A 25,539-nucleotide genomic window follows, 5' to 3' on the forward strand; every position below is an offset into this window, starting at 1 on the left:
CATGTCAGACCTGGCCTACAGGCCCCATGGGCCTAAGAGGACGTTACGGAGATTTGATAGGAAATGCCAGGACTGCTTCTTGGGTTTTTTGGTTTGCTTTTTGATGTTTAATTTTTTTTTAAGTTTTGAAACTATTTTGTAGAGAGTAGATTGGAGTCAGGAAAAAAAACAAAACAAAACAAGAAAGAAAGGCAGTAGATATATCCCCATAGAGAAGCGCGTAGAGCCCAGGGATGGCTGGGAGAATCAGGGAACGGTGGGTTTGAATCACCCCCGTGGCTCTGGCTCCCTTTCCGCCAGCCTCAAGGGGAATAGAGGCCAATGCTAGAGTCCAACACACCCAACAGGTGCTGTTGTCCAAGCCGAGAATCTCTCTAGAAACGGCTCGTCTGCCTCTTCACTCCACTGGCCAGCGGCGCTGAGGGTGCAGAGAGCCCGCCTGATGGTGAGAGGTGAGAGAAGAGGGGAAACTTGTCTTCTGAGGCCTTCACCCCACCCGAGCCCTGCCGGCTGCGTGGCCAGGAGGAACTGCCTCCCAAGCCCCGAGCCCTGCCGGCTGCGTGGCCAGGAGGAACTGCCTCCCAAGCCAGTGACAGTGGCAGGAGCGCTCTGCTCCCGGTTCCCCCCCGCCGCCCCCCCCCCCCCCCCCCGGCACCCGCCCCCAGCCCTGCTCTTTCTCGGGTCCTTGCAACACCAAACTGTGAGTCAAAGACTGTAAAGCGCAAAGAAGGAAGAGTCAACACTCTGCCCTCCGCCTCTGCCCAGCCCAGCTCCCCGCAGGCTGCTTCTGGCCTTGGAACCGCCTCTCCTAACTGCCTTGGGGTTCCAACGGCTGCCCCGCCCATCAACCGCTTCCACCAACTGCCACTGACTCAACCGCCTCCGGATCCTCGGGGCCCCACCCCGGACCAGCTCCGCCCTGGGCTAGCTCACTTCCTGAGACGCTGTCAACCCTGCCCGGCACTGGTGATTGTCTCCATCCGAGCCTGGAGCCTTTTTTTTTTTTTTTTTTTTTTTAATATATGAAATTTACTGTCAAATTGGTTTCCGTACAACACCCAGTGCTCATCCCAACAGGTGTCCTCCTCAGTACCCATCACCCACCCTCCCCTCCCTCCCACCCCCCATCAACCTTCAGTTTGTTCTCAGTTCTTAAGAATCTCATATGCTTTGGCTCTCGACCGCTCTAACCTCTTTTTTTTTTCCTTCCCCTCCCCCATGGGTTTCTGTTAAGTTTCTCAGGATCCACATAAGAGTGAAAACATATGGTATCTGTCTTTCTCTGTGTGGCTTATTTCACTTAGCATCACACTCTCCAGTTCCATCCACGTTGCTACAAAGGGCCATATTTCATTCTTTCTCATTGCCACGTAGTATTCCATTGTGTATATAAACCGTAATTTCTTTATCCATTCATCAGTTGATGGACATTTAGGCTCTTTCCATAATTTGGCTATTGTTGAGAGTGCTGCTATAAACATTGGGGGGGTACAAGTGCCCCTCTGCATCAGCACTCCTGTATCCCTTGGGTAAATTCCTGGCAGTGCTATTGCTGGGTCATAGGGTAGATCTATTTTCAATTATTTGAGGAAACTCCACACTGTTTTCCAGAGTGGCTGCACCAGTTTGCCTTCCCACCAACAGTGCAAGAGGGTTCCTGTTTCTCTAGCCTGGCTAGAGGATTATCAATTTTGTTTACTTTTTCAAAAAACCAACTCTTGGTTTCATTGATCTGCTCTGCAGTGTTTTTAGATTCTATATTGTTTATTTCTGCTCTCATCTTTATTATTTCTCTTCTTCTGCTGGGTTTAGGCTGTCTTTGCTCTTCTGCTTCTATTTCCTTTAGGTGTGCTGTTAGATTTTGTGTTTGGGATTTTTCTTGTTTCTTGAGATAGGCCTGGATTGCAATGTATTTTCCTCTCAGGACTGCCTTTGCTACATCCCAAAGCGTTTGGATTGTTGTATTTTCATTTTCGTTTGTTTCCATAGTTTTTTTTAATTTCTTCTCTAATTGCCTGGTTGACTCATTCATTCTTTAGTAGGGTGTTCTTTAACCTCCATGCTTTTGGAGGTTTTCCAGACTTTTTCCTGTGGTTGGTTTCAAGCTTCATACATAGCATTGTGGTCCGAATGTATGCATGGTATGGTCTCCATTCTTGTATACTTATGAAGGGCTGTTTTGTGACCCAGTATGTGATCTATCTTGGAGAATGTTCCATGTGCATTCGAGAAGAAAGTATATTCTGTTGCTTTGGGATGCAGAGTTCTAAATATATCTGTCAAGTCCATCTGGTCCAATGTATCATTCAGGGCCCTTGTTTCTTTATTGACCGTGTGTCTAGATGATCTATCCATTGTTGTAAGTACAGTATTAAAGTCCCCTGCAATTACCACATTCTTATCAATAAGGTTGCTTATGTTTGTGATTGTTTTATATATTTGGGGGCTCTCGTATTCGGTGCATAGACATTTATAATTGTTAGCTCTTCCTGATGGATAGACCCTGTAATTATTATATAATGCCCTTCTTCATCTCTTGTTACAGCCTTTCATTTAAAGTCTAGTTTGTCTGATAGAAGTATGGCTACTCCAGCTCTCTTTTGACTTCCAGTAGCATGATAGATAATTCTCCATCCCCTCAGTTTCAATCTGAAGGTGTCCTCAGGTCTAAAATGAGTCTCTTGTAGACAGCAAATACATGGGTCTTGTTTTTTTTATCCATTCTGATACCCTATGTCTTTTGGTTTGCGCATTTAGTCCATTTACATTCAGTGTTATTATAGAAAGATATGGGTTTAGAGTCATTTTGATGTCTGTAGGTTTCATGCTTGTAGTGATATCTCTGGTACTTTGTCTCACAAGATCCCCTTTAGGATCTCTTGTAGGGGTGGTTTAGTGGTGACGAATTCCTTCAGTTTTTGTTGGGAAGACCTTTATCTCTCCTTCTATTCTAAATGACAGACTTGCTGGACAAAGGATTCTCGGCTGCATAGTTTTTCCGTTCATCACATTGAAGATCTCCTGCCATTCCTTTCTGGCCTGCCAAGTTTCCGTAGAGAGATCCGTCACGAGTCTTATTGGTCTCCCTTTATATGTTAGAGCACGTTTATCCCTAGCTGCTTTCAGAATTTTCTCTTTATCCTTGTATTTTGCCAGTTTCACTATATGTCATGCAGAAGATCGATTCAAGTTCCATCTAAAGGGAATTCTCTGTGCCTCTTGGATTTCAGTGCCTTTTTCCTTCCCCAGATCAGGGAAGTTCTCAGCTATGATTTCTTCAAGTACACCTTCAGCACCTTTCCCTCTCTCTTCCTCCTCTGGAAAACCAATTATACGTATATTATTTCCCTTTAGTGCATCACTTAGTTCTCTAATTTTCCCCTCATACTCCTGACTTTTTTTTATCTTTTTCTCAGCTTCCTCTTTTTCCATAGTTTTATCTTCTAGTTCACCTAGTCTCTCCTCTGCCTCTTCAATCTGAGCTGTGGTCGTCTCCATTTTATTTTGCAGCTCATTTATAGCATTTTTTAGCTCCTCCTGTTGTTCATTAGTCCCTTGATCTCTGTACCAATAGGTTCTCTGCTGTCCTCTATACTGTTTTCAAGCCCAGCGATTAATTTTATGACTATTATTCTAAATTCACTTTCTGTTATATTGTTTAAATCATTTTTGATTAGTTTGTTAGCTGTTGTTATTTCCTGGACGTTTTTCTGAGAGGAATTCTTCCGTTTCGTCATTTTGGATAGTCCCTGGAGTGGTGCGGGACTGTGGGGCACTTCCCCTGTGCTGCCTTGAATAACTTGCGTTGGTGGGCGGGGCTGCAGTCAGACCTGATTTCTGCCCCCAGCCCACTGCTGGGGCCACAGTCAGACTGGTGTGTGCCTTCTCTTCCCCTCTCCTAGGGGAGGGATTCACTGTGGGGTGGTGTGGGCCGTCTGGGCTACTTGCACACTCCAGGCTTCTGGTGCTGGGGATCTGGCGTATTAGCTGTGGTGGATTGGCAAGGTGCACAGGGGCGGGAGGGGCAGGCTCAGCTCGCTTTTCCTTCGGAGATCCACTTCAGAAGGGGCCCTGCGGCACTGGGAGAGAGGCAGACCCGCCGGAGGGATGGATCCGCAGAAGCACAGCGTTGGGTGTTTGCGCGGTGCAAGCAAGTTCCCTGGCAGGAACTGGTTTCTTTTGGGATTTTGGATTGCTTTGGATTCTGTGTCCCTCTCTTGCTCCGCCCCTCCCCCACTCATGCTCAGTCTCTCTCTCTCTCTCTCTCTCTCTCTCTCTCTCTCTCAAAAATAAATAAACATTAATTTTTAATTAAAAAAAATTTTCAAGGTCAAAGCATTTATTTGCTAATTGAGATGCTGTTCAAGATGCTTTTAATTTCTAGAATAAAATATTTGATTGTTAGAACAGTGGGTATGCTAATAAAATTTTCTCATTCTCTTTCCACCCAGGCATACACACATTTCTCAATCAGTAGTTTTCGAAACCATTAGTAATAGCAAAGTTACAACGTGAAAATTTAGTTTTCATGTCCTTTGATTGGCAAGTGCTGACAGCGCCCCCTTGTGTGCCTTCACTTTCAGAAAAATAGCGTTTTTGAAAGGGGAACTTCATTCTCTTTGGACAGACTCCACTGAGACAAAAAATCATTATGGTTTATATTTTATTTTCATTTTCTGCAAATCATAATAACTCGTCTATTTGGAAGCTTCCAACTTTCTTAAATTCGTTCTTGTTGCAACAGTTTTCTATCTACAAATCAGTCATTTAAACAGAATTATTTTCTCTCGATTCATTTTGATGCGAAAACTGAAAATCCATTTCTGTCTACCTTCTACCCAGGCTCTTACATATCCCACGTTACTTCGTGGTAGCTATTCCCATAATAATAAATAAAGCCTGCATGAGCGTGGGTACAAAAGTATAAAATGTGTCAACAGGGAGGCAGAGGGAGGCAAGATTTGTTTGAAGGTAGTGAATATTCAAGAGGCTGACAGATGCTACTTTCTAGTGAGAGGGGTCAACGAAGGCCCCCGGGGGATCACACAGTTTCCAGATCCACACACTCTGTCACCTATTCATGACCAAACAACTGGTTTGGAAAAAAAAAAAAAAAAAAGGAGAATGGTAAGATGTATACTTCTCAAGATACAGCTTCCGACAGCACTGCTCTGTATTGCACACTGGGTCTGACGCAAACCGTTTTCCCTTATCTGCATTCCAGAATAAAAGGCTTCAGTCAGCTCTGGTTAACTTAACAGAAAGTCATGTTCATATTCAACTGGGATGATTTCCTCCCACATAGTGAAGAATACACTTAACATCCACCCAGGGTATATAATGTGGTTATTGCATATTTATTTGCATCTGTTCTTAAAAAATAATAATAATAATAATGCCCATAATAAGACTTATTTTTTTCAAATGAACGTCTTTTTAACCTCTTCCCTCGCCTAGTTTCATAATACAGAGGGTGTTGTTGTTGCTGTTGTTACCTGGGTCCCTAAGCTTGGCAAGTAAAAAGGAGAATGGATGGAATAACTTTCCCTCAATAATTTGCAATGACACTGCTAGTAATTGGCAACATTATTTTTCATGAACCGCTTTTCTTTTGAAGTTTCATGAAGCTATGTCCTATCTCCCAAAGGGGAAAACTACCCAGAAATATAATTTTTTTTTCCATAAATTTTCGAGGCTTTCTGGCCTGGCTGGAAAATAGCTGCTCAGGAACCAAACTGAATCAAATAAATCAAAGAGAATTAGAGAGTAGACTGACAACGAGTTGTCCATAAAATAAACATGTGATGCCTGTATTAGTGACTTGTAACTGCATAATAATTGACAACAAGCCCAGTTAAGAAATCAACTTAATATTATAAATCACAACAGAAGAGGGATTAAAAAAAGGAAGAAGAAGATTGATCAAAATGAAATCAAGTAAACTACCTTTAAGTTGGACCCAAGATTACAAGTGTAAAACCTTTCCCGTGATTAAAAACTGTGAGGTAGGAATTATTTAAATCCATTGACTGCTTTTTAACAAAGACTGGCAAAATATCCTCCAAACTTAAAACCAGTCAATCAGTCAATAAATTTATTAGTAGAAAACGAGTACCTTTGAAATTAGTTCCTGGGGTGCCAGGGTGGCTCAGTTGCTTAAGCATCCGACTCTTGACTTCAGTTCAGGTCGTGATGCCAGGATCGTGGGATTGAGCCCCGTGTTGGGCTCCGCACTGAGTGTGCAGCCTGCCTAAGATTCTCTCTCTCTCTCTCTTTCTCGCTGTCCCTCTGTCCCTCTCCCCACTCACTCTCTCTCTAAAATAAAAACATAAAAAAAAAAGAATTACAATTCGTTCCTAATGTATTTTTTACTTTTTATTTCAACCTAAAGAAAGGGGAGGCGCAGTAGAGGTCATTATGTTGTTAATAAATGAGTTAACATACCTGCCCTTTTCTTAGTGGCTGACCTCCCCTTCTGGTTTTTTTGCTTTAGGAAACTATCCAATCTGCAGACAAAATTTGTCTACACTGAAGTCTGCTGGAAGCCATGCTGATTACTAGAAAGGCAGGAATCTTGCCTAGAAGGGATTCCGAGTGGAAGGTCACTCTGAGACACCTGTGTCATTAGACAGGGTCTAGCATCGTCCCCCAGTGGGGCTGCGCATGGCCCCCCCTCCCCGTGCAGAGGACCCAGCCTGGATGGGGCTGTCGCACCTGCCACACATGCTCTGGCTTCCACGTCACCCGTTTTCACCTTTGGGCGTACTGCAGATGGAATGGGGATAAAAGCCTAACAAATGACTTTTTATTCCCTTGACTTACTGCAAAAGTCACGATTTCCTTCAAATCCGGCTGTAAAACGGCATTTATGTTAATGGTTGTTTCCTGAAATCAGATATCGTCTACATTCCTCGAAAATAAAGTATTTTAAAGAGCTGCAAGAAGCATTAGATGACATTCCAAAGAGCTTTCCTAGATACCAAAGGAGCGGTCATCACTTGAAATGTGTCACCTAAAAGGCGTGGGCTGACCAGGGAGGTGACAGCAACTGTCCCTTTCACCTTTGTCATCCAGGCCTGTTATCAGAAAGCACCTAATCTTCCCTTTCACTTTTAAAATGCCCTGGATTATGGGGCGCCTGGGTGGCACAGTCGGTTAAGCGTCCGACTTCAGCCAGGTCACGATCTTGCGGTCCGTGAGTTCGAGCCCCGCATCGGGCTCTGGGCTGATGGCTGGGAGCCTGGAGCCTGTTTCTGATTCTGTGTCTCCCTCTCTCTCTGACCCCCCCCCCCCCCGTTCATGTTCTGTCTCTCTCTGTCCCAAAAATAAATAAAAAACATTGAAAAAAAAATTAAAAAATAAAATAAAATAAAATAAAATAAAATAAAATAAAATGCCCTGGATTGGACGACAGATTGGTCACACTCCAAGTAACCACACTGGGTGGGATGGTGTGGGGTCTGAGGGTCAGCCAGTGTGATAGCGGACCCAGGAATTAACAAAATGAAGCCGACGTTGGGATTAGAACAGTGGTTCCCACGCAGAAAATCTGAGCAGGGCCACAGGAGAGGGCACACGGTATCTTTTTGCCTGCATGCTAACCCCTAAATGGCGGTAAGGGTGCACCCCTAAAACTAGAAAATTAAATACAGAAGTCCAAAGATCCATTTCCCTCATCTTATAAATGAGAGAGAACAGGTTATATGTTATCAATTCTATAAACTTAAAGTCAAAAATTTCTACCGAACAACTTTATCAAATAAGCAATAATATCTGTAGTTATTTTCATCACAATGAAACCTCTTCTGATTCTTAGAGAGAGAGAGAGAGAGGGAGACCTCAGAGAGGAGAATGAATTTCTCTAAACCCCCAGAGCCAGTTCACGTCAGCGTGGGGACTTGAGCCCAGCCCTCACTGCACTTGGCCAGTGCGTTTCTACTCGATCTTGTCCTCCTCTCCTCGTTGTATAAAGGATTTGGTGATATCTAGAGGAGTTGGGGCCTTTTTTTAAAAAAAAAAAAAAAAAACAGTCACTATGGCCTTATTAGAGACCATCTGGTTGTTCCCCAACTCTCCTCTGTCACTGCCCTGCATCTTGACCACACGCACAGCATGTTACCTGCACTGCAGGGGGGCCCCACCGAGCACTCATGGGCTTGGTGCCACAGCTCTCGGAACCTGAAAAGCCCTTTAACTGGTCCCTCGAGTGAGTGACTCAGATATCCCTACACTCCCTGAGCCCTGGACGTTGTCACTTCCTGAATGGTTTCCATTGCTGCCTCACAATGTCTGACTGAGCACATCTGGCTGTGTGCGCTGGGCACACAGTAGGCCTCAGTCACTCACATGATAATGGTGTTCGGCCAGGGGATCAGCCATCCTGTGTCACAAAGTCCTGTCCCGCTGGGTCAGCCAGGTCATTAGTGCTCAGGTTAGAAGATTCTTCATTCCAGTAGTCTCCTGCAGAGGTTCTTCGGGTGCCTGTACCCCTTTGGGTTAAACTATATGTCAGCACTGAAATTCTGCCCACGTCATAACTCTGTCTGCTTCTTCCTCAGTTGTTCACGCAGTCCCCAGTCCTGAATCAACCAGCCTTCTCTCCCCCAGTGTCGCTCCGTGGGGTAACAAGAAGTGAGGATTTTAGCCCATGGGTTCTCGCCCTAAATAACATCTGTCAAGACCTAAAACGTGATCCAGAAGAAAAAATTCATTAGGCAAAATGAGAAGTTAACAGACAAAATGACCCTGCCATTGCTAGACTTCCTCTGTTGTTTTCTTTGTACCATTTTCTTTCTTTCTTTCTTTTTCTTTTTCTTTTTTTCCGATGTTGGTTTATATCTGGTTGCAGATCAAACCAGCATCTCTTTCACACGCAAGGCATCTAGTTTGGCTTCACTGAATACCACTCAGAAAATGGGGTGGATAATCAGTTTGTCATGGTCATTTCTGAGCCTCGCTCCCTCTCTCGTCTTGGAGACTGTTACGTTTTTTCTAAAAATGAAATGTTCTATATAAATATTACCCAAGCAGGTATTTCTGCTTAAGCCATTTGGTTACCAAATGGTTTCAATGAACTCAGGATTGGGAGCTCCAAATAAAACATATCATCTCTAATTTAAAACAAAACAAAACCAAACTCAGCTACAAAGTCATGAAGTACGAATTCTGCTCTGCGAAAGAAATATTGGGACTGGTAGTTCTTCTATTTCCCTGTCCCACCCAGAGAGTGATGTTTCCTGATTTATTGCCAGCCGGGATACTTTTATAAAAACTTAGTACTGCTGTGTTTTCTCGTCCGGCCAAACAGGTCCTTCCCCATCCTTGAGCCCCGCTGTGGGGCTCGTTGTCTGTAGTATTGGTGTCGTGTGTGATTTGCTGCATGACCGTGTGTTGGTCAGTTGAACCGTGCGTAAACTGATGTACCGCTGGTGTTTTAACACTGTGTCTCTGTAACTGTTTGCGCTGCTAGCTGCTACACTGAAGCAACCGTGCTGTTCTCAAGGCAGTCTACCCTTGACGATTTAGATGGACCAGAAACTGTTCCTAAAACAAGTGAGCGTGCTCGATCTAGGCTTCGTAAAATGTTCAGCATGGATATGTCCTCCTCATCAGCTGACAGTGGCAGTTTAGCATCAAGGTGCTTAACTCGTGCATGCTTTGTTTTTTCCCTCACGTTACCACTTTTCCCCCTTCGTGTCATTGCAAACATAAGCTCTCGTGATGTCCGTTTGGTTTTGGTTTTGGTTTCTTAATTTTTATTTTAAGAATTTGCATGACTAACCAAAAGCATAACCGCCGCTCATTCTGGGACATGACTGGTCACTCCCAGGACAGCGTTCTCTTACACTAACCGCTCTTTGGTTTTTGTCTGTTAGGAGTTTCTTAAAAATCCTTATTACAAACGTTGTCCTCCATTTTGTAAGTATCTTCCACTCCCTAGACGTAAAGAGATAAGCATGCTCCCTCCTTGATGGAGAGCTCGTGTAGGCAGTCCTCACAGAGGAAAAGGGGCCAGGAAATATAGAAGACTTTTTCTCATGATTTCATCAAAAGAGACATGTAATAGAAGAAAAAAAATTTTTAAATCTGCCACATGGAGTCATTTTTAGTGGATAAGACCAAATCTACAGAACTTAGAATATACTTTACCATTGGCTTTTGTAAAGAATATTATCGTGCGGTAGAATATAGAGGCTTTGCCGACTGGAACTTATTGCTCTGGGCTTGAGTTTTCTCATTAAGTCCTACCGTAAGACAATACTCATTTAGAAATGAAATGATTTACATACAGTCCCAAAGCTCTTTGTGGAATTGCCTTTTTGAATGGTCCACGGGGGCACAGAAACATCAGCTGCATTGCGTTTCTCGTGACACCAGAAAAATCACCCGAACCAAGACAAATTTCAGTTTTGACCGTGCACAGTGGTAAATCAGAGGGGTGTTAACTTATTCTCTTCCATTGCACTCGGTTGAGTCCTGAAGGTACCAGGACTCGTTGACTCCCTTCAGGGCCAGACCTGACCCAAAACCATAAAGAACGTGCTTGTAATTGGTTAGAGTCCAGCTGGAAGTTAGACTTGATGTGGGGTTGGCTCCACTGTTCTGAAAATTGCCTGGGGTGATCAATTTCATGGCCTTCCTAGGAGGTAAGTCCTAGAAAAATACCCAGTTTGCCTTGGCATTCCAAGAGCTTTCTATGCGATGTCCCGTACTGAAGTCCAAGGTCCTGGGAACATAAACACATGAGTGGGCACCAAGGGTTCACATAAATGTTCCTCGGTCTCAGGATGCCATGAAGGGCTCTGCCAAGGCCTGTTCATCTGTCCATCCACCCACCTATCCACTCACTTATTGACATGTCTACTGTCGTCCATGACAAGAAAAGTGGGTACGACCTGTATATTTAAGAATCTCTGTGTTTATGGGCCCAAGCTGCTCACCGTATGCCATTCAGATAACAGTACAATTTCAGAGTCTAACATAGTATGGTCCTCTATCTACCAGATTCCACATCTCCAAAACATTTTTGCCTTTCTGCCCTTCATGGGCAGGCAATAAAGACAGGCAGGCCATGAATTTCACTGTTACAGCTGCTGTATTTCATTTCCAAAGTCGCCTACACAGACATGGCAGGGAAAGTTAGGAGATAAAGGACAGAGAAGGAGAGGTACAAGAGAGATGGTCAGGTTGCCAAAACTAGAGGGTGGAGATAAGTAGGGAAGCTTAGGGAGAATGAATACTCCATGGGGAACAAGTAGAAAAGATAAGGTGCAGTCACTGGGGACAGAGATAGCAGGGGTACACCCTGAGGGTGCAGCCTGCAGGATCCATAGCCCTGGGGAGAGTCCATAGCACTGGGGAGGGTCCATAGCACTGGGGAGGACAAAATGGCAGGCCTTCCCATGTGCAACACAAAGAACCCAGCGGGGGATGGTTGGGAGCCAGAGAGATGGTGAAAATTCAGTCATACGTAATAAGCACCAGTAAGAAAGAGGTAAAGGATGGAAAAATAGGGAGGAGGAACAGATATCCAAGAAATGAGGCATTTTTTCCATAAAGCATGCAGGTTGTTTAATTTAGCCAATATTTTGTCATTCCTATCCTCCCCTTATGGGTAGGAGTGGGCCCATTATGTAGAATTGGGAGTAGAGTACCTCCTGGCCAACACCCACGGACCCAAACTGGCAAAGTTTTGTCTCCATAGGCACCATCCTTTAATATAGTGGTAGGTATGTTATACTGTCTCCATTTGAAAAGAAACACTGGAAACCATGGCTGCAAATCTTGATACGATTTAGACAACCTCTGTGCATGGGTGGCTTTAGCAACGTCTGAGCCATGTCGTGTGACTTGTTCAGGGTCCAACCGTGCGCGGGCACTGTGGGCTTTTGCATTTGGAGGCTGCTGTTCGCAGTCTCTGCAGACCAGACATGAATACTCTGAAGGAACAAAGCAGGTGGATGGAATGTCGGGGGCGGGGTGGTGGGGGCAGGGGAGGGAACGGGGTGGTAATTTTCTCGCCCGCCTTGACGTTTGTATTGGGGAGTGTCGGGAAGGTGTCTCGAGAATCGGGAGGATGCTAAGAGCGGGGTGTGTGCCCTCCCTCTCTCCCGACAGCGAGCCCACGCAGTGCACAATGCGGTACTCGCGCCAGGGGACCACGGAAACCATAGCGGAGGTGGAGGCCGAGCAGGATGACGAGGCGGTGGCCAAAGACGCCGACCAGGGAGGGGAGGAGGCCGCGGACTTGGGGCCGGAGGAGACCTCGGAGGCCTCGGAGGCCGGCCTCACCCCAGATGCCGAGCTGCCGCACTACTCCACCGAGGATGGGGACGTGGAGGCGCCTCCCTCCTACAGCAAGGCGGTCAGCTTCGAGCGCCTGTCCTTCGGCTCGCGGGACGACTCTGCAGGCCAGAGCCACATGGCCGTGAGCCCTGACGAGAGCCGCTCAGACAGGCTCGAGTCCAGCATCTTACCGCCCCTGACTCACAAGCTGACGACCAGCGAGCTGCTCTGAACAAGTAAGAGTGCTGGGGGGGGGGGGGGGGGGGGTTGTTCCGCAGGTTGTGGGTAGACAAACTCCATGGACAACCATCCACCTGGACATTCAGAGCAAACAGACCCAATGTTCAGTGCTCCCATCGTGAAGCACAGAACTAGCCAAAGCCGTCCGTGATAGACACTTGTGCACACATTTCTTCCTCCAGTAGGCTATTAGGTTGACTCCGCCAGAACTCTGGCCACATGGGAAGGAGGGGAGGGACAAGAGGGATCATGCAAAGCAGAAATCAGTGATTTGGAGAAATGAAGACGAGTTTATTCTCATGTTGTTTATTTGAACAGGATGTTCCATGATGACGAGCTGGAAGAGTCCGAAAAATTCTACGTTGGCCAACCCCGGTTCTTGCTGTTGTTCTATGCCATGTACAACACTCTGGTGGCCCGCTCAGAAATGGTGTGTTATTTTGTGATCATCCTCAACCACATGGTCTCTGCCTCCATGATCACCCTTGTGCTTCCCATTCTGATCTTCCTCTGGGCCATGCTGTCTGTGCCCAGGCCCAGTAGACGATTCTGGATGATGGCCATTGTCTACACAGAGGTAAGCCTTGAGTGGGAATTGCTAATAAATCGCTTCCGGCATTCACTCGAGGCAGGCCAGCCCTGTCTCCCAGACAGTTTCGCGCAGGACATTCAAGTAAATGGATGTTCTTAGATAGGCAAATGACTAAACTAACAGTTATTTAGTACTGGCGATTGTACATGTCTTTTCACAGGTCACACCACACCAAGATAGGCACCAATATCGTTTGGTTTAACATATAAGGAAACAGCTTTAGCCAGATGAAATAACTGACCCAGGCTGCCCAACTGGCAAGTGATGGGGGAGGCTTTTGAAATCTGGTCATCTGTCCTATGATAGGAACTACTGAAATAATGTGTTATTTATGCAGAAATTAGTGTCTCGTGCCAGTGGATGGATGTCCAGTGAATGGATGCTGAATTAAACAACACAGTAAGCAATTTGAATGTAGTTTGATACAACATGCATATTTCCCATTTTTAAGCTTAAAGTCAGTTTCAACACACAAAAACACAAAGTCACATAAGCACCTACCTAAAAATCTGAAGAACACGAGGGTAAATTACCATTTCATTTTCATCACGTGTGAGGGGACAGGAGACACTCTTCCCAATTATATGAACCTGTTTTTCTATCCTTCCCCATCAAATATATGCAATGTCACAAACTCCCATGACAACCATAAAATTGGGAATTAAAAGGGAGGCTCAATAGCCTTTTTTCCCTTGGGTTATTGTAGTTCTTTGTGTTCTGAGGTCTTTGAAGAAGGCGAATTTTCTTACCTGGCTCATAAAGGAAAGTTTTCACTAACATTGGTAGTGTAGTTGCTTCTTAAAGGATGGAATTCATGATGGATGTACATTGAGATTCCAGGAATTTTGTAGGTTTATAGGTAATTTGCCAGTAAAATAAAGCAAAGCTTTTATCAAAGCATCTCGAAAGTATCAGTGTAAAGTATGTATCTTATTTCCATAGTAATTATTTAAATACTTATAAAAGGTGGAAAGCCAACTACCTAGCTATCACTTTAAGTAGACTGTCTGTCACGATCTTGCCAAAATAATCATTTTTAAGTCTTACTTCCATCACATAAACTTTGTGATCTGGGACATAAATGACCCCCTATTTGGGGAATGGGTCCATTCTCTGTACCACCTCTGTACGGCACGGTAGTAGGCTCTTGGGAACGTCAACAGGGTGTATGCTCAGGACTTTCTCCCCTTGGTATGAAAGTTTTTGAAAAGACGGTGAGAGGTCATGGGATGTGAACTGACCCAATGGCCACGAGGCTGAAGATGAATGGGGTAAGTGAGAAGTTTTAGTGAGTGACCCAAACGGGTTGGGGGTGCGAGTGAGAAGGAAAGAGGCAAAGATAGTCTTCAGGTATCTGCTCTGGCATCCGTTTGTGGCAGTGCTGCTCAGCATGGTAAGAAACACAGGACTGTTCTTTGCGGAAGCTTGGCTATAAGAAGGAGAGAGACGGGAGGAGGGTAAAGTGACTCTAGGTCGAAAGAGGACTTCGAAAAATATTTTTTACGGATGAATTGCGTGAATTGCAATTGATTCCCGGTGACCCAGCTGTCAGAGGGATGTTTAGATGAGGCCTGTCAATTTTCTCATGTGTCTTTGTCACAGACCGCTTCTCCCCAACATTCGTACCCTTAACTAGTCACCACAACCGGCAAGTTTTTATTTCTTTTTATTTCTTCTTGAGGAGAACTTCCAGGGAGCAACGAAATGGTGAGAGCAGGGGCACCTGGGTGGCTCAGTCGGTTAAGTATCTGACTTCGGCACAGGTCATGAGCTCGCGGTTCGTGGGTTCGAGCCCTGCATCGGACTCTGCTGACAGTGCAGAGCCTGGAGCCTGCTTCAGAATCTGCATCTCCCTCTGTCTCTGCCCCTCCCCCACTCACGCTCTACCCGCTCTGCCTCTCAAAAATAAAACATTAAAAAAAATTTGTTTTAATGGTGAGAACAAAGAGGTCAGAGGAAAATGAAAATAGGCATCAAAACTGCCTGAGATGCTCAGGAAGATTACAAATGAAAGCAATATGTAAAATATAGAATTCTTTTTGTTCAAGTTTGTCCTCTTTACCATATCTTAATAGCTGAGTAGTTAAACCTTATTAAATCAGTATAAACTAGCCAAGTCCTGAAAAATAGAAAAAATCATAAGTAGGTGCCGTGAGTAACCTGGCCAGCACTGATGTATCTGCAGTCCTGCCCTGGCAGCAGTAAGATATTGTTCTTGGTCTAAAGTCCATGTACGAATGATAATGTTATTTTTCCACATCATTGTGTGTGATCTTATCACCAAAACTGTGAAATGATCTTTTTCTTAGCTTTTATATCACTATTTTTCATATAGAACCATTCTTAAAAGGAGTGATTTTTTTTTTTTTTCCATCATCTGCATGTAGGTGGCAATTGTGGTCAAGTATTTCTTCCAATTTGGCTTCTTTCCCTGGAACAAGAACGTGGAATTGAACAAAGATAAACCTTTCCACCCACCGAATATCATAGGAGTGGAGAAGAAAGAAGGCTATGTCCTTTATGATCTCATTCAGCTCTTGGCTCTTTTCTTCCATCGGTCCATTTTGAAGGTACTGCACGTTAACACTTAACCGGGTCATGTTGATCATTGCAGCCCCCCATGATACTCCTGGAGAACCTGAACATTACGATTGGCGATGAGGCCAAGGCATATGGGGCTCAATAAGGGAAACTGTAATAAACTTGGAAGAGAATTCCCCCATATTTCTACTTCTATTATGAACATACCATAATTAATCCATATTTGTGGGAATTATGTTAGAGAAAATGCATAACCTTGCAGAGGTATGTTATCCAAGGAAACCACTTAGCCAAAACTGAGTTTGCCTGAATTTTCTAGTTCTTCTGATAAATTACCTGAATTCATGCAGTTTACTAATTCTTGTTATGAATATATTAACAAATGTGTTAACATTATGTTTTCAGTTCTAGAATTGAAGTTTAAATTTCTGCGTTTAAGACATGGTGGTATTATGTTGTATGTGAACTACACCTCCGTTTAAAAAAAAAAAGACATGATTGTATAAATTTGGTCACTTCACAACTCTCTTGCAACTTGTATCCTTTTTCACATCATTTAAAAAATGTATAGAAACCTTTAGGCATTTTGCTGCCTTCTCATTAATAGTTCAGTGGTTTAGCAGCTACAGTTGAATATTTAAAGCATAGAATAAACAAAATTTTGGTGTTTCCTATTGATATACTTACTCTGGTTTCTTAGAAAATTTCATATCTATGGTGAATGTATTTGAGGTACTCTTATGCTGAAATTTTGGCTAATGATATGAAAAATCGTTTTTAGAATAACAAATCTTTTCATAAGGAGACAAAACTACCCTACAGCTTTGGAAATCTAGGAAACCAAACAGTTCAAACTACGTGGAAATTTCAAATGTGGTTAAAACTATCCTATTTGGTATGAATTGCTATAGATCTTATAAATAATTGGAAGAATTCACTAACAAATACACTACTATGAAAGTAGTAAAAGAATCTAAACATGTTCCAATGTTGGCCAAAGAGAAAACAACTTTTAAAACGATTTAAAAGAAAAAAAAATGATTTAAAAGAAATCAATATAAGTTGGAAAATCCCATTAGGAAAATCTAGAATGTTTGTTATGTTTTCAAGAATGCATCCACTGACTTTTCTTCTTGAAATAATATACGTATTAATATTTAAGAATAGGGACGCCTGGGTGGCTCAGTCAGTTAAGTGTCAGACTCTTGATTTTGGTGCAGATCATGATCTCATGGTTTATGGGATCATGCCCCACGTCAGGCTCCACACTGGGCAGGAAGCCTGCTTCAGATTTTCTCTCTCCCCTTCTCTCTTCCCCTCCCCACCTCAAAATAAGTAAATAAACTTTAAAAATTAAAAATAAAAGAATAATCTGTGTATTAGGTGACATTGTCTTTTAGTGAATTGATCATGCTCCAAGTTATTTTTTGACCAACTGAATTTTGGCAAATTGGACTGGAGCTCTTATCCTCTACAGCATGTGTCAGAGGGAGGACTGGGTGAGCTCCTGGAGAATAAATGCATAGCCTGGCAGTCTGGGCACTCAGGAGGCAGTGGGCTCACTGGGGAGCTTCAAGAAATGGCAGCAAGGTCATTGTAAGGTGGGTTTGCTGTCCAGGTAACCTCTTGCACCAGCAAGACCCCTGGTTTTTCTCAGCCTCTCCTGCTATCCTTCCTCCTGCTGTCCTACCAGCCCCTTTTGCCCATTTCTTTGAAGCAAAATGCAGGCTCTACAGAGTGCATCACAATCTCTGTCTCATATGTGGGCCAACATTTTTTGAGTAGAGTATTTGCAGCTCTGTTCCTGACCCAGCCGTGGGTGATGCAGGGGCTCACAGCTTACCGTGGCTGTTCAGGGAGACACAGCATTTGTATTCAAGTGTAGGTATTTGGTGAACATGGACGGTGGGGCTAAATTCACCCACTGATATTTAAAATGCTACTTGTAAGCACAGAGAAATATGTTCTAGAAAGTGCTTTCCCTCAGGAACGAGTTAAGTGATTATAACTTCGCCTTTACTCCATCTGCCAGACATGATCTGCATCCATGTCAATTAGTTAGCCAAACTCATGATCTGCACCAGCCCGTCCCCGCTCTCTGGGACTATCATAAACATCTAGATAATAAGCTATCCTAGAGTCCCTTCATTTTCCAATCCTTTTTCTGCTTTATTGCAGTATGAGTGACAAAAATAATTGTAATATATTTAAAGTGTATACATTGTGGTGATGTGTTTCACGTAGACACAGTGAAAGGATCACCTCCATAGGGTTCATTAGTTCCCATCGCCTCCCGTATATATCTGTTTTCTTTTTCGTTATTTTTTTCCTCCCTTCCTCCCATCCCCCACCCTGCTTCCTTCCTTCTTTCCTTCTCTCCTTCCTTCTCTCCTTCCTTCCTTCCTTCCTTCCTTCCTCCCTCCCTCCCTCCCTCTTTCTTTCTTCTTTCTTTCTTTCTTCTTTTTCTTTCTTTCTTTTTTGTGAGAACATTTAAATTCTAACTATCTAGCAAATGTCAGTTTTATGATGCAATATCACAGCCACAGTCACCGTATTTCACATTTGGCTTTCTAATCGTGGGGAATGCGATGCTACCTCACCGGGAATGGCCGTCTGAGTTGTCCCTTATGCTTTCTCAGTGCCACGGCTTATGGGATGAAGATGACATCGCCGACAGTGGCACAGACAAGGAAGAGTCGGATGATGAGCTGTCCCTCAGTCGTGGCAGGAGAGCCTCCTCTGATTCTCTGAAATCCATCAACCTGGCCGCGTCAGCGGAGTCGGTGCACGTGTCCTTCCCGGAGCAGCCCACGGCCATCCGGAGGAAGCGATCGGGCAGTAGCTCCCAGATATCCCCCAGATCCAGCTTTTCTTCCAATAGGTCCAAAAGAGGTATCTGTCGCATGATTTCCTTAGGCTGGAAAAACTCTGAGTTTTCTGGTTGTTCCGGTGCCAGTGGGTCTGGGTCTTGGGCAGGGGCGTTTACGGGGTGCTCTCAAGGAGACAGATGTGGTGATGTGAGAAGAAAGTGCTTTGACATCACAGACTCAAGTTCAGTTCGTAGCTCAACTGTGTGACCTGGGGCAGACATATCGTTCTTTAAAACATCTGATTCCTTCCCAGGACGAGGATTTGGGGTCGTTGTGAAAAGTGGCCAGCACACTGCCTCGTATAGTAAGTGCTGGGCACATGCAAGTTTTTAAATCTTATCCAGAGATATGAGATATTTCAGGGTGTGTCCAGAATGCTATAAATCACAATTTATTCTGAAAATATTTTTAGATTTTATCAGTGGAAACTTTTAGCAAAACCACCTATTTATTCTCTAAGCTAGTTAATTTCTAACTAAATAGTTGGGTATTATCAGCAGATAGACAAGCTCTCCAGTTTCCACTCTTGGAGAAATTGGGTTTTTGTATTTATAGTGCTCCTGCCTGAAGCTTTCCAAACACCCGTGTATTCATCTTCAGAATACACTTTTCAGGCAGGCACCAGCAGTCATCCATATTCGTTTTACAGTTAGAGAAATCTGGGCATGAAAAAGGCATGGGGCATGGACCCAATCTGGAAAACCCACAACCTGGGACCCCGTTTAGCATGATAAAAACTATTCTTCCAATCTATTTCTTCCTGGAATAAAGATCATATAACAGGGGCGCCTGGGTGGCTCAGTCTGTTAAGCATCCAACTCTTGGTTTCGGCTCAGGTCTTGATCTCTGGGTTCCTGGGTTTGAGCCCCATGTCAGGCTCTGCACTGGTAGAATGGAGCCTGCTCAGGATTCTCTCTTGTGCCCTTTCTCTGCCCCACCCCTGCTTGAGCTCCCTCTCTCTCTCTCTCCCTCAAAATAAATAAATAAACTTAAAAAAAAAAAAAGATGGCATAACAACCCCAGAAGGAGCCAGTGTTGGGTGTAGAAACCCAAATACATTTCACTGTGGAGGCAGAGTTGAAACTGCAGATTGCAAATCCCCAGTCACTATTCTTACAGTCCATAGTATATAGTCACCCTCTCAATCTGCTTCAAGCCATCCTCTGCTCTGTGGGTTCCAGGGGCTTCTGTGGTGTTTATGTCAACAAACCTGTAACTCAGCACATCTTGGTTTTTTTTCTGTCTCTAGGCAGCACAAGCACCCGAAACAGCAGTCAAAAAGGAAGCAGTGTTTTGAGCATCAAGCAGAAAAGTAAAAGGGAACTTTATATGGAAAAGCTTCAAGAACATTTAATCAAAGCAAAAGCATTTACCATAAAGAAGTGAGTCCAGGAGTCCGGAAGATGGCGGCGTAGGAGGACGCGGGGCTCACAGCGCGTCCGGCCGATCACTTAGATTCCACCTACACCTGCCTAAAGAACCCAGAAAACCGCCAGAGGATTAGCAGAAGGGAGTCTCCGGAGTCAAGCGCAGACCAGAGGCCCACGGAAGAGGGTAGGAAGGGCGGCGAGGCGGTGCGCGCTCCACGGACTGGCGGGAGGGAGCCGGGGCGGAGGGGCGGCTCGCCGGCCAAGCAGAGCCCCCGAGTCTGGCTGGCAAAAGCGGAGGGGCCGGACAGACTGTGTTCCGACAGCAAGCGCGACTTAGCGTCTGGGAGGTCATAAGTTAACAGCTCTGCTCGGAAAGCGGGAAGGCTGGAGGACAAAGGGAGGGAGAGCTGCTGAGCCCCCGGACGGCAGAGCTCAGCTTGGCGGGGAACAAAGGCGCCAGCGCCATCTCCCCCGCCCATCCCCCAGCCAAAATCCCAAAGGGAACCAGTTCCTTCCAGGGAACTTGCTCGCTCCGCGCAAACACCCAACTCTGTGCTTCTGCGGAGCCAAACCTCCGGCAGCGGATCTGACTCCCTCCCGCTGCCACAGGGCTCCTCCTGAAGTGGATCACCTAAGGAGAAGCGAGCTAAGCCTGCCCCTCCAGCCCCCGTGCACCTTGCCTACCCACCCCAGCTAATACGCCAGATCCCCAGCAACACAAGCCTGGCAGTGTGCGAGTAGCCCAGACGGGCCACGCCACCCCAGAGTGAATCCCGCCCCTAGGAGAGGGGAAGAGAAGGCACACACCAGTCTGACTGTGGCCCCAGCAGTGGGCTGGGGGCAGACATCGGGTCGGACTGCGGCCCCGCCCACTAACTCCAGTTATACACCACAGCACAGGGGAAGTGCACTGCAGGTCCTCACCACGCCAGGGACTCTCCAAAATGACCAAACGGAAGAATTCCCCTCAGAAGAATCTCCAGGAAATAACAACAGCTAATGAACTGATCAAAAAGGATTTAAATAATATAACAGAAAGTGAATTTAGAATAATAGTCATAAAATTAATCGCTGGGCTTGAAAACAGTATACAGGACAGCAGAGAATCTCTTGCCACAAAGATCGAGGGACTAAGGAACAGTCACAAGGAGTTGAAAAACGCTTTAAACGAAATGCAAAACAAAATGGAAACCACAATGGCTCGGCTTGAAGAGGCAGAGGAGAGAATAGGTGAACTAGAAGATAAAGTTATGGAGAAAGAGGAAGCTGAAAGAAAGAGAGATAAAAAAAATCCAGGAGTATGAGGGGAAAATTAGAGAACTAAGTGATACACTAAAAAAAAATAATATACGCATAATTGGTATCCCAGAGGAGGAAGAGAGAGGGAAGGGTGCTGAAGGGGTACTTGAACAAATTATAGCTGAGAACTTCCCTGAACTGGGGAAGGAAAAAGGCATTGAAATCCAAGAGGCACAGAGAACTCCCTTCAGACGTAACTTGAATCGATCTTCTGCACGACATATCATAGTGAAACTGGCAAAATACAAGGATAAAGAGAAAATTCTGAAAGCAGCAAGGGATAAACGTGCCCTCACATATAAAGGGAGACCTATAAGACTCGTGACTGATCTCTCCTTTGAAACTTGGCAGGCCAGAAAGGCTTGGCACGATATCTACAGTGTGCTAAACAGAAAAAATATGCAGCCGAGAATCCTTTATCCAGCAAGTCTGTCATTTAGAATAGAAGGAGAGATAAAGGTCTTCCCAAACAAACAAAAACTGAAGGAATTTGTCACCACGAAACCAGCCCTACAAGAGATCCTAAGGGGGATCCTGTAAGACAAAGTACCAGAGACATCACTACAAACATAAAACATACAGACATCACAATGACTCTAAACCCATATCTTTCTATAATAACACTGAATGTAAATGGATTAAATGCGCCAACTAAAAGACATAGGGTATCAGAATGGATAAAAAAACAAGACCCATCTATTTGCTGTCTACAAGAGACTCATTTTAGATCTGAGGACACCTTTAGATTGAGAGTGAGGGGATGGAGAACTATTTATCATGCTCCTGGAAGCCAAAAGAAAGCTGGAGTAGCCATACTTATATCAGACAAACTAGACTTTAAATTAAAGGCTGTAACAAGAGATGAAGAAGGGCATTATATAATAATCACAGGGTCTATCCACCAGGAAGAGCTAACTATTATAAATGTCTATGCGCCAAATACCCGAGCCCCCAGATATATAAAACAATTACTCATAAACATAAGCAACCTTATTGATAAGAATGTGGTCATTGCAGGGGACTTTAACACCCCACTTACAGAAATGGATAGATCATCTAGACACACAGTCAATAAAGAAACAAGGGCCTTGAATGATACATTGGATCAGATGGACTCGACAGATATATTTAGAACTCTGCATCCCAAAGCAACAGAATATACTTTCTTCTCGAGTGCACATGGAACATTCTCCAAGATAGATCATATACTGGGTCACAAAACAGCCCTTCATAAGTTTACAAGAATTGAAATTATACCATGCATACTTTCAGACCACAATGCTATGAAGCTTGAAATCAACCACAGGAAAAAGTCTGGAAAACCTCCAAAAGCATGGAGGTTAAAGAACACCCTACTAACGAATGAGTGGGTCAACCAGGCAATTAGAGAAGAAATTAAAATATATATGGAAACAAACGAAAATGAAAATACAACAATCCAAACGCTTTGGGATGCAGCGAAGGCAGTCCTGAGAGGAAAATACATTGCAATCCAGGCCTATCTCAAGAAACAAGAAAAATCCCAAATACAAAACCTAACAGCACACCTAAAGGAAATAGAAGCAGAACAGCAAAGGCAGCCTAAACCCAGCAGAAGAAGAGAAATAATAAAGATCAGAGCAGAAATAAACAATATAGAATCTAAAAAAACTGTAGAGCAGATCAACGAAACCAAGAGTTGGTTTTTTGAAAAAATAAACAAAATTGACAAACCTCTAGCCAGGCTTCTCAAAAAGAAAAGGGAGATGACCCAAATAGATAAAATCATGAATGAAAATGGAATGATTACAACCAATCCCTCAGAGATACAAACAATTATCAGGGAATACTATGAAAAATTATATGCCAGCAAATTGGACAACCTGGAAGAAATGGACAAATTTCTAAACACCCACACTCTTCCAAAACTCAATCAGGAGGAAATAGAAAGCTTGAACAGACCCATAACCAGCGAAGAAATTGAATCGGTTATCAAAAATCTCCCAACAAATAAGAGTCCAGGACCAGATGGCTTCCCAGGGGAGTTCTACCAGACGTTTAAAGCAGAGATAATACCTATCCTTCTCAAGCTATTCCAAGAAATAGAAAGGGAAGGAAAACTTCCAGACTCATTCTATGAAGCCAGTATTACTTTGATTCCTAAACCAGACAGAGACCCAGTAAAAAAAGAGAACTACAGGCCAATATCCCTGATGAATATGGATGCAAAAATTCTTAATAAGATACTAGCAAATCGAATTCAACAGCATATAAAAAGAATTATTCACCATGATCAAGTGGGATTCATTCCTGGGATGCAGGGCTGGTTCAACATTCGCAAATCGATCAACGTGATACATCACATTAACAAAAAAAAAGAGAAGAACCATATGATCCTGTCAATCGATGCAGAAAAGGCCTTTGACAAAATCCAGCACCCTTTCTTAATAAAAACCCTTGAGAAAGTCGGGATAGAAGGAAAATACTTAAAGATCATAAAGGCCATTTATGAAAAGCCCACAGCTAACATCATCCTCAACGGGGAAAAACTGAGAGCTTTTTCCCTGAGATCAGGAACACGACAGGGATGCCCACTGTCACCGCTGCTGTTTAATATAGTGCTGGAAGTTCTAGCATCAGCAATCAGACAACAAAAGGAAATCAAAGGCATCAAAATTGGCAAAGATGAAGTCAAGCTTTCGCTTTTTGCAGATGACATGATATTATACATGGAAAATCCGATAGACTCCACCAAAAGTCTGCTAGAACTGATACATGAATTCAGCAAAGTTGCAGGATACAAAATCAATGTGCAGAAATCAGTTGCATTCTTATACACTAACAATGAAGCAACAGAAAGACAAATGAAGAAACTGATCCCATTCACAATTGCACCAAGAAGCATAAAATACCTAGGAATAAATCTAACCAAAGATGTAAAAGATCTGTATGCTGAAAACTATAGAAAGCTTATGCAGGTAATTGAAGAAGATATAAAGAAATGGAAAGACATTCCCTGCTCATGGATTGGAAGAATAAATATTGTCAAAATGTCAATACTACCCAAAGCTATCTACACATTCAATGCAATCCCAATCAAAATTGCACCAGCATTCTTCTCGAAACTAGAACAAGCAATCCTAAAATTCATATGGAACCACAAAAGGCCCCGAATAGCCAAATTAATTTTGAAGAAGAAGACCAAAGCAGGAGGCATCACAATCCCAGACTTTAGCCTCTACTACAAAGCTGTCATCATCAAGACAGCATGGTATTGGCACAAAAACAGACACATAGACCAATGGAATAGAATAGAAACCCCAGAACTAGACCCACAAACGTATAGCCAACTCATCTTTGACAAAGCAGGAAAGAACATCCAATGGAAAAAAGACAGTCTCTTTAACAAATGGTGCTGGGAGAACTGGACAGCAACATGCAGAAGGATGAAACTAGACCACTTTCTCACACCATTCACAAAAATAAACTCAAAATGGATAAAGGACCTGAATGTGAGACAGGAAACCATCAAAACCTTAGAGGAGAAAGCAGGAAAAGACCTCTCTGACCTCAGCCGTAGCAATCTCTTACTCGGCACATCCCCAAAGGCAAGGGAATTAAAAGCAAAAGTGAATTACTGGGACCTTATGAAGATAAAAAGCTTCTGCACAGCAAAGGAAACAACCAACAAAACTAAAAGGCAGCCAACGGAATGGGAAAAGATATTTGCAAATGACACATCGGACAAAGGGCTAGTATCCAAAATCTATAAAGAGCTCATCAAACTCCACACCCGAAAAACAAATAACCCAGTGAAGAAATGGGCAGAAAACATGAATAGACACTTCTCTAAAGAAGACATCCGGATGGCCAACAGGCACATGAAAAGATGTTCACGTCGCTCCTTATCAGGGAAATACAAATCAAAACCACACTCAGATACCACCTCACGCCAGTCAGAGTGGCCAAAATGAAGAAATCAGGAGACTATAGATGCTGGAGAGGATGTGGAGAAACAGGAACCCTCTTGCACTGTTGGTGGGAATGCAAATTGGTGCAGCCGCTCTGGAAAGCAGTGTGGAGGTTCCTCAGAAAATTAAAAATAGACCTACCCTATGACCCAGCAATAGCACTGCTAGGAATTTATCCAAGGGATACAGGAGTACTGATGCATAGGGGCACCTGTACCCCAATGTTTATATCGGCACTCTCAACAATAGCCAAATTATGGAAAGAGCCTAAATGTCCATCAACTGATGAATGGATAAAGAAATTGTGGTTTATATACACAATGGAATACTACGTGGCAATGAGAAAAAATGAAATATGGCCTTTTGTAGCAACATGGATGGAACTGGAGAGT

At 43.8% G+C, this 25,539-nt stretch overlaps 2 protein-coding genes across 3 annotated transcripts in view; both read left to right on the forward strand.

Moving 5' to 3' along the window:
- The first annotated feature begins 9,366 nt into the window (after positions 1-9,366).
- LOC122232384 (piezo-type mechanosensitive ion channel component 2-like) lies at positions 9,367-12,517 on the forward strand. Its single transcript, XM_042961561.1, has 2 exons — positions 9,367-9,637; positions 12,118-12,517. The coding sequence occupies exons 1-2, from the start codon at positions 9,582-9,584 to the stop codon at positions 12,515-12,517; spliced, it is 456 nt and encodes a 151-aa protein (XP_042817495.1). The 5' UTR covers positions 9,367-9,581.
- Positions 12,037-25,539, forward strand: part of LOC122232486 (piezo-type mechanosensitive ion channel component 2-like) — a 36,177-nt gene continuing 22,674 nt past the window's right edge. For both annotated transcript variants that reach the window (XM_042961850.1, XM_042961849.1), the window contains exons 1-5: positions 12,037-12,521; positions 12,844-13,102; positions 15,505-15,687; positions 18,298-18,550; positions 19,778-19,910. In XM_042961850.1, the coding sequence (XP_042817784.1) occupies positions 12,845-13,102; positions 15,505-15,687; positions 18,298-18,550; positions 19,778-19,910 (827 nt within the window). In that variant the 5' untranslated portion in view covers positions 12,037-12,521; position 12,844. The remainder of the gene's footprint in view (positions 12,522-12,843; positions 13,103-15,504; positions 15,688-18,297; positions 18,551-19,777; positions 19,911-25,539) is intronic.

The sequence above is a fragment of the Panthera tigris genome, chromosome D3, assembly GCF_018350195.1.
Source record: "Panthera tigris isolate Pti1 chromosome D3, P.tigris_Pti1_mat1.1, whole genome shotgun sequence".
Lineage (NCBI taxonomy): Eukaryota > Metazoa > Chordata > Mammalia > Carnivora > Felidae > Panthera > Panthera tigris.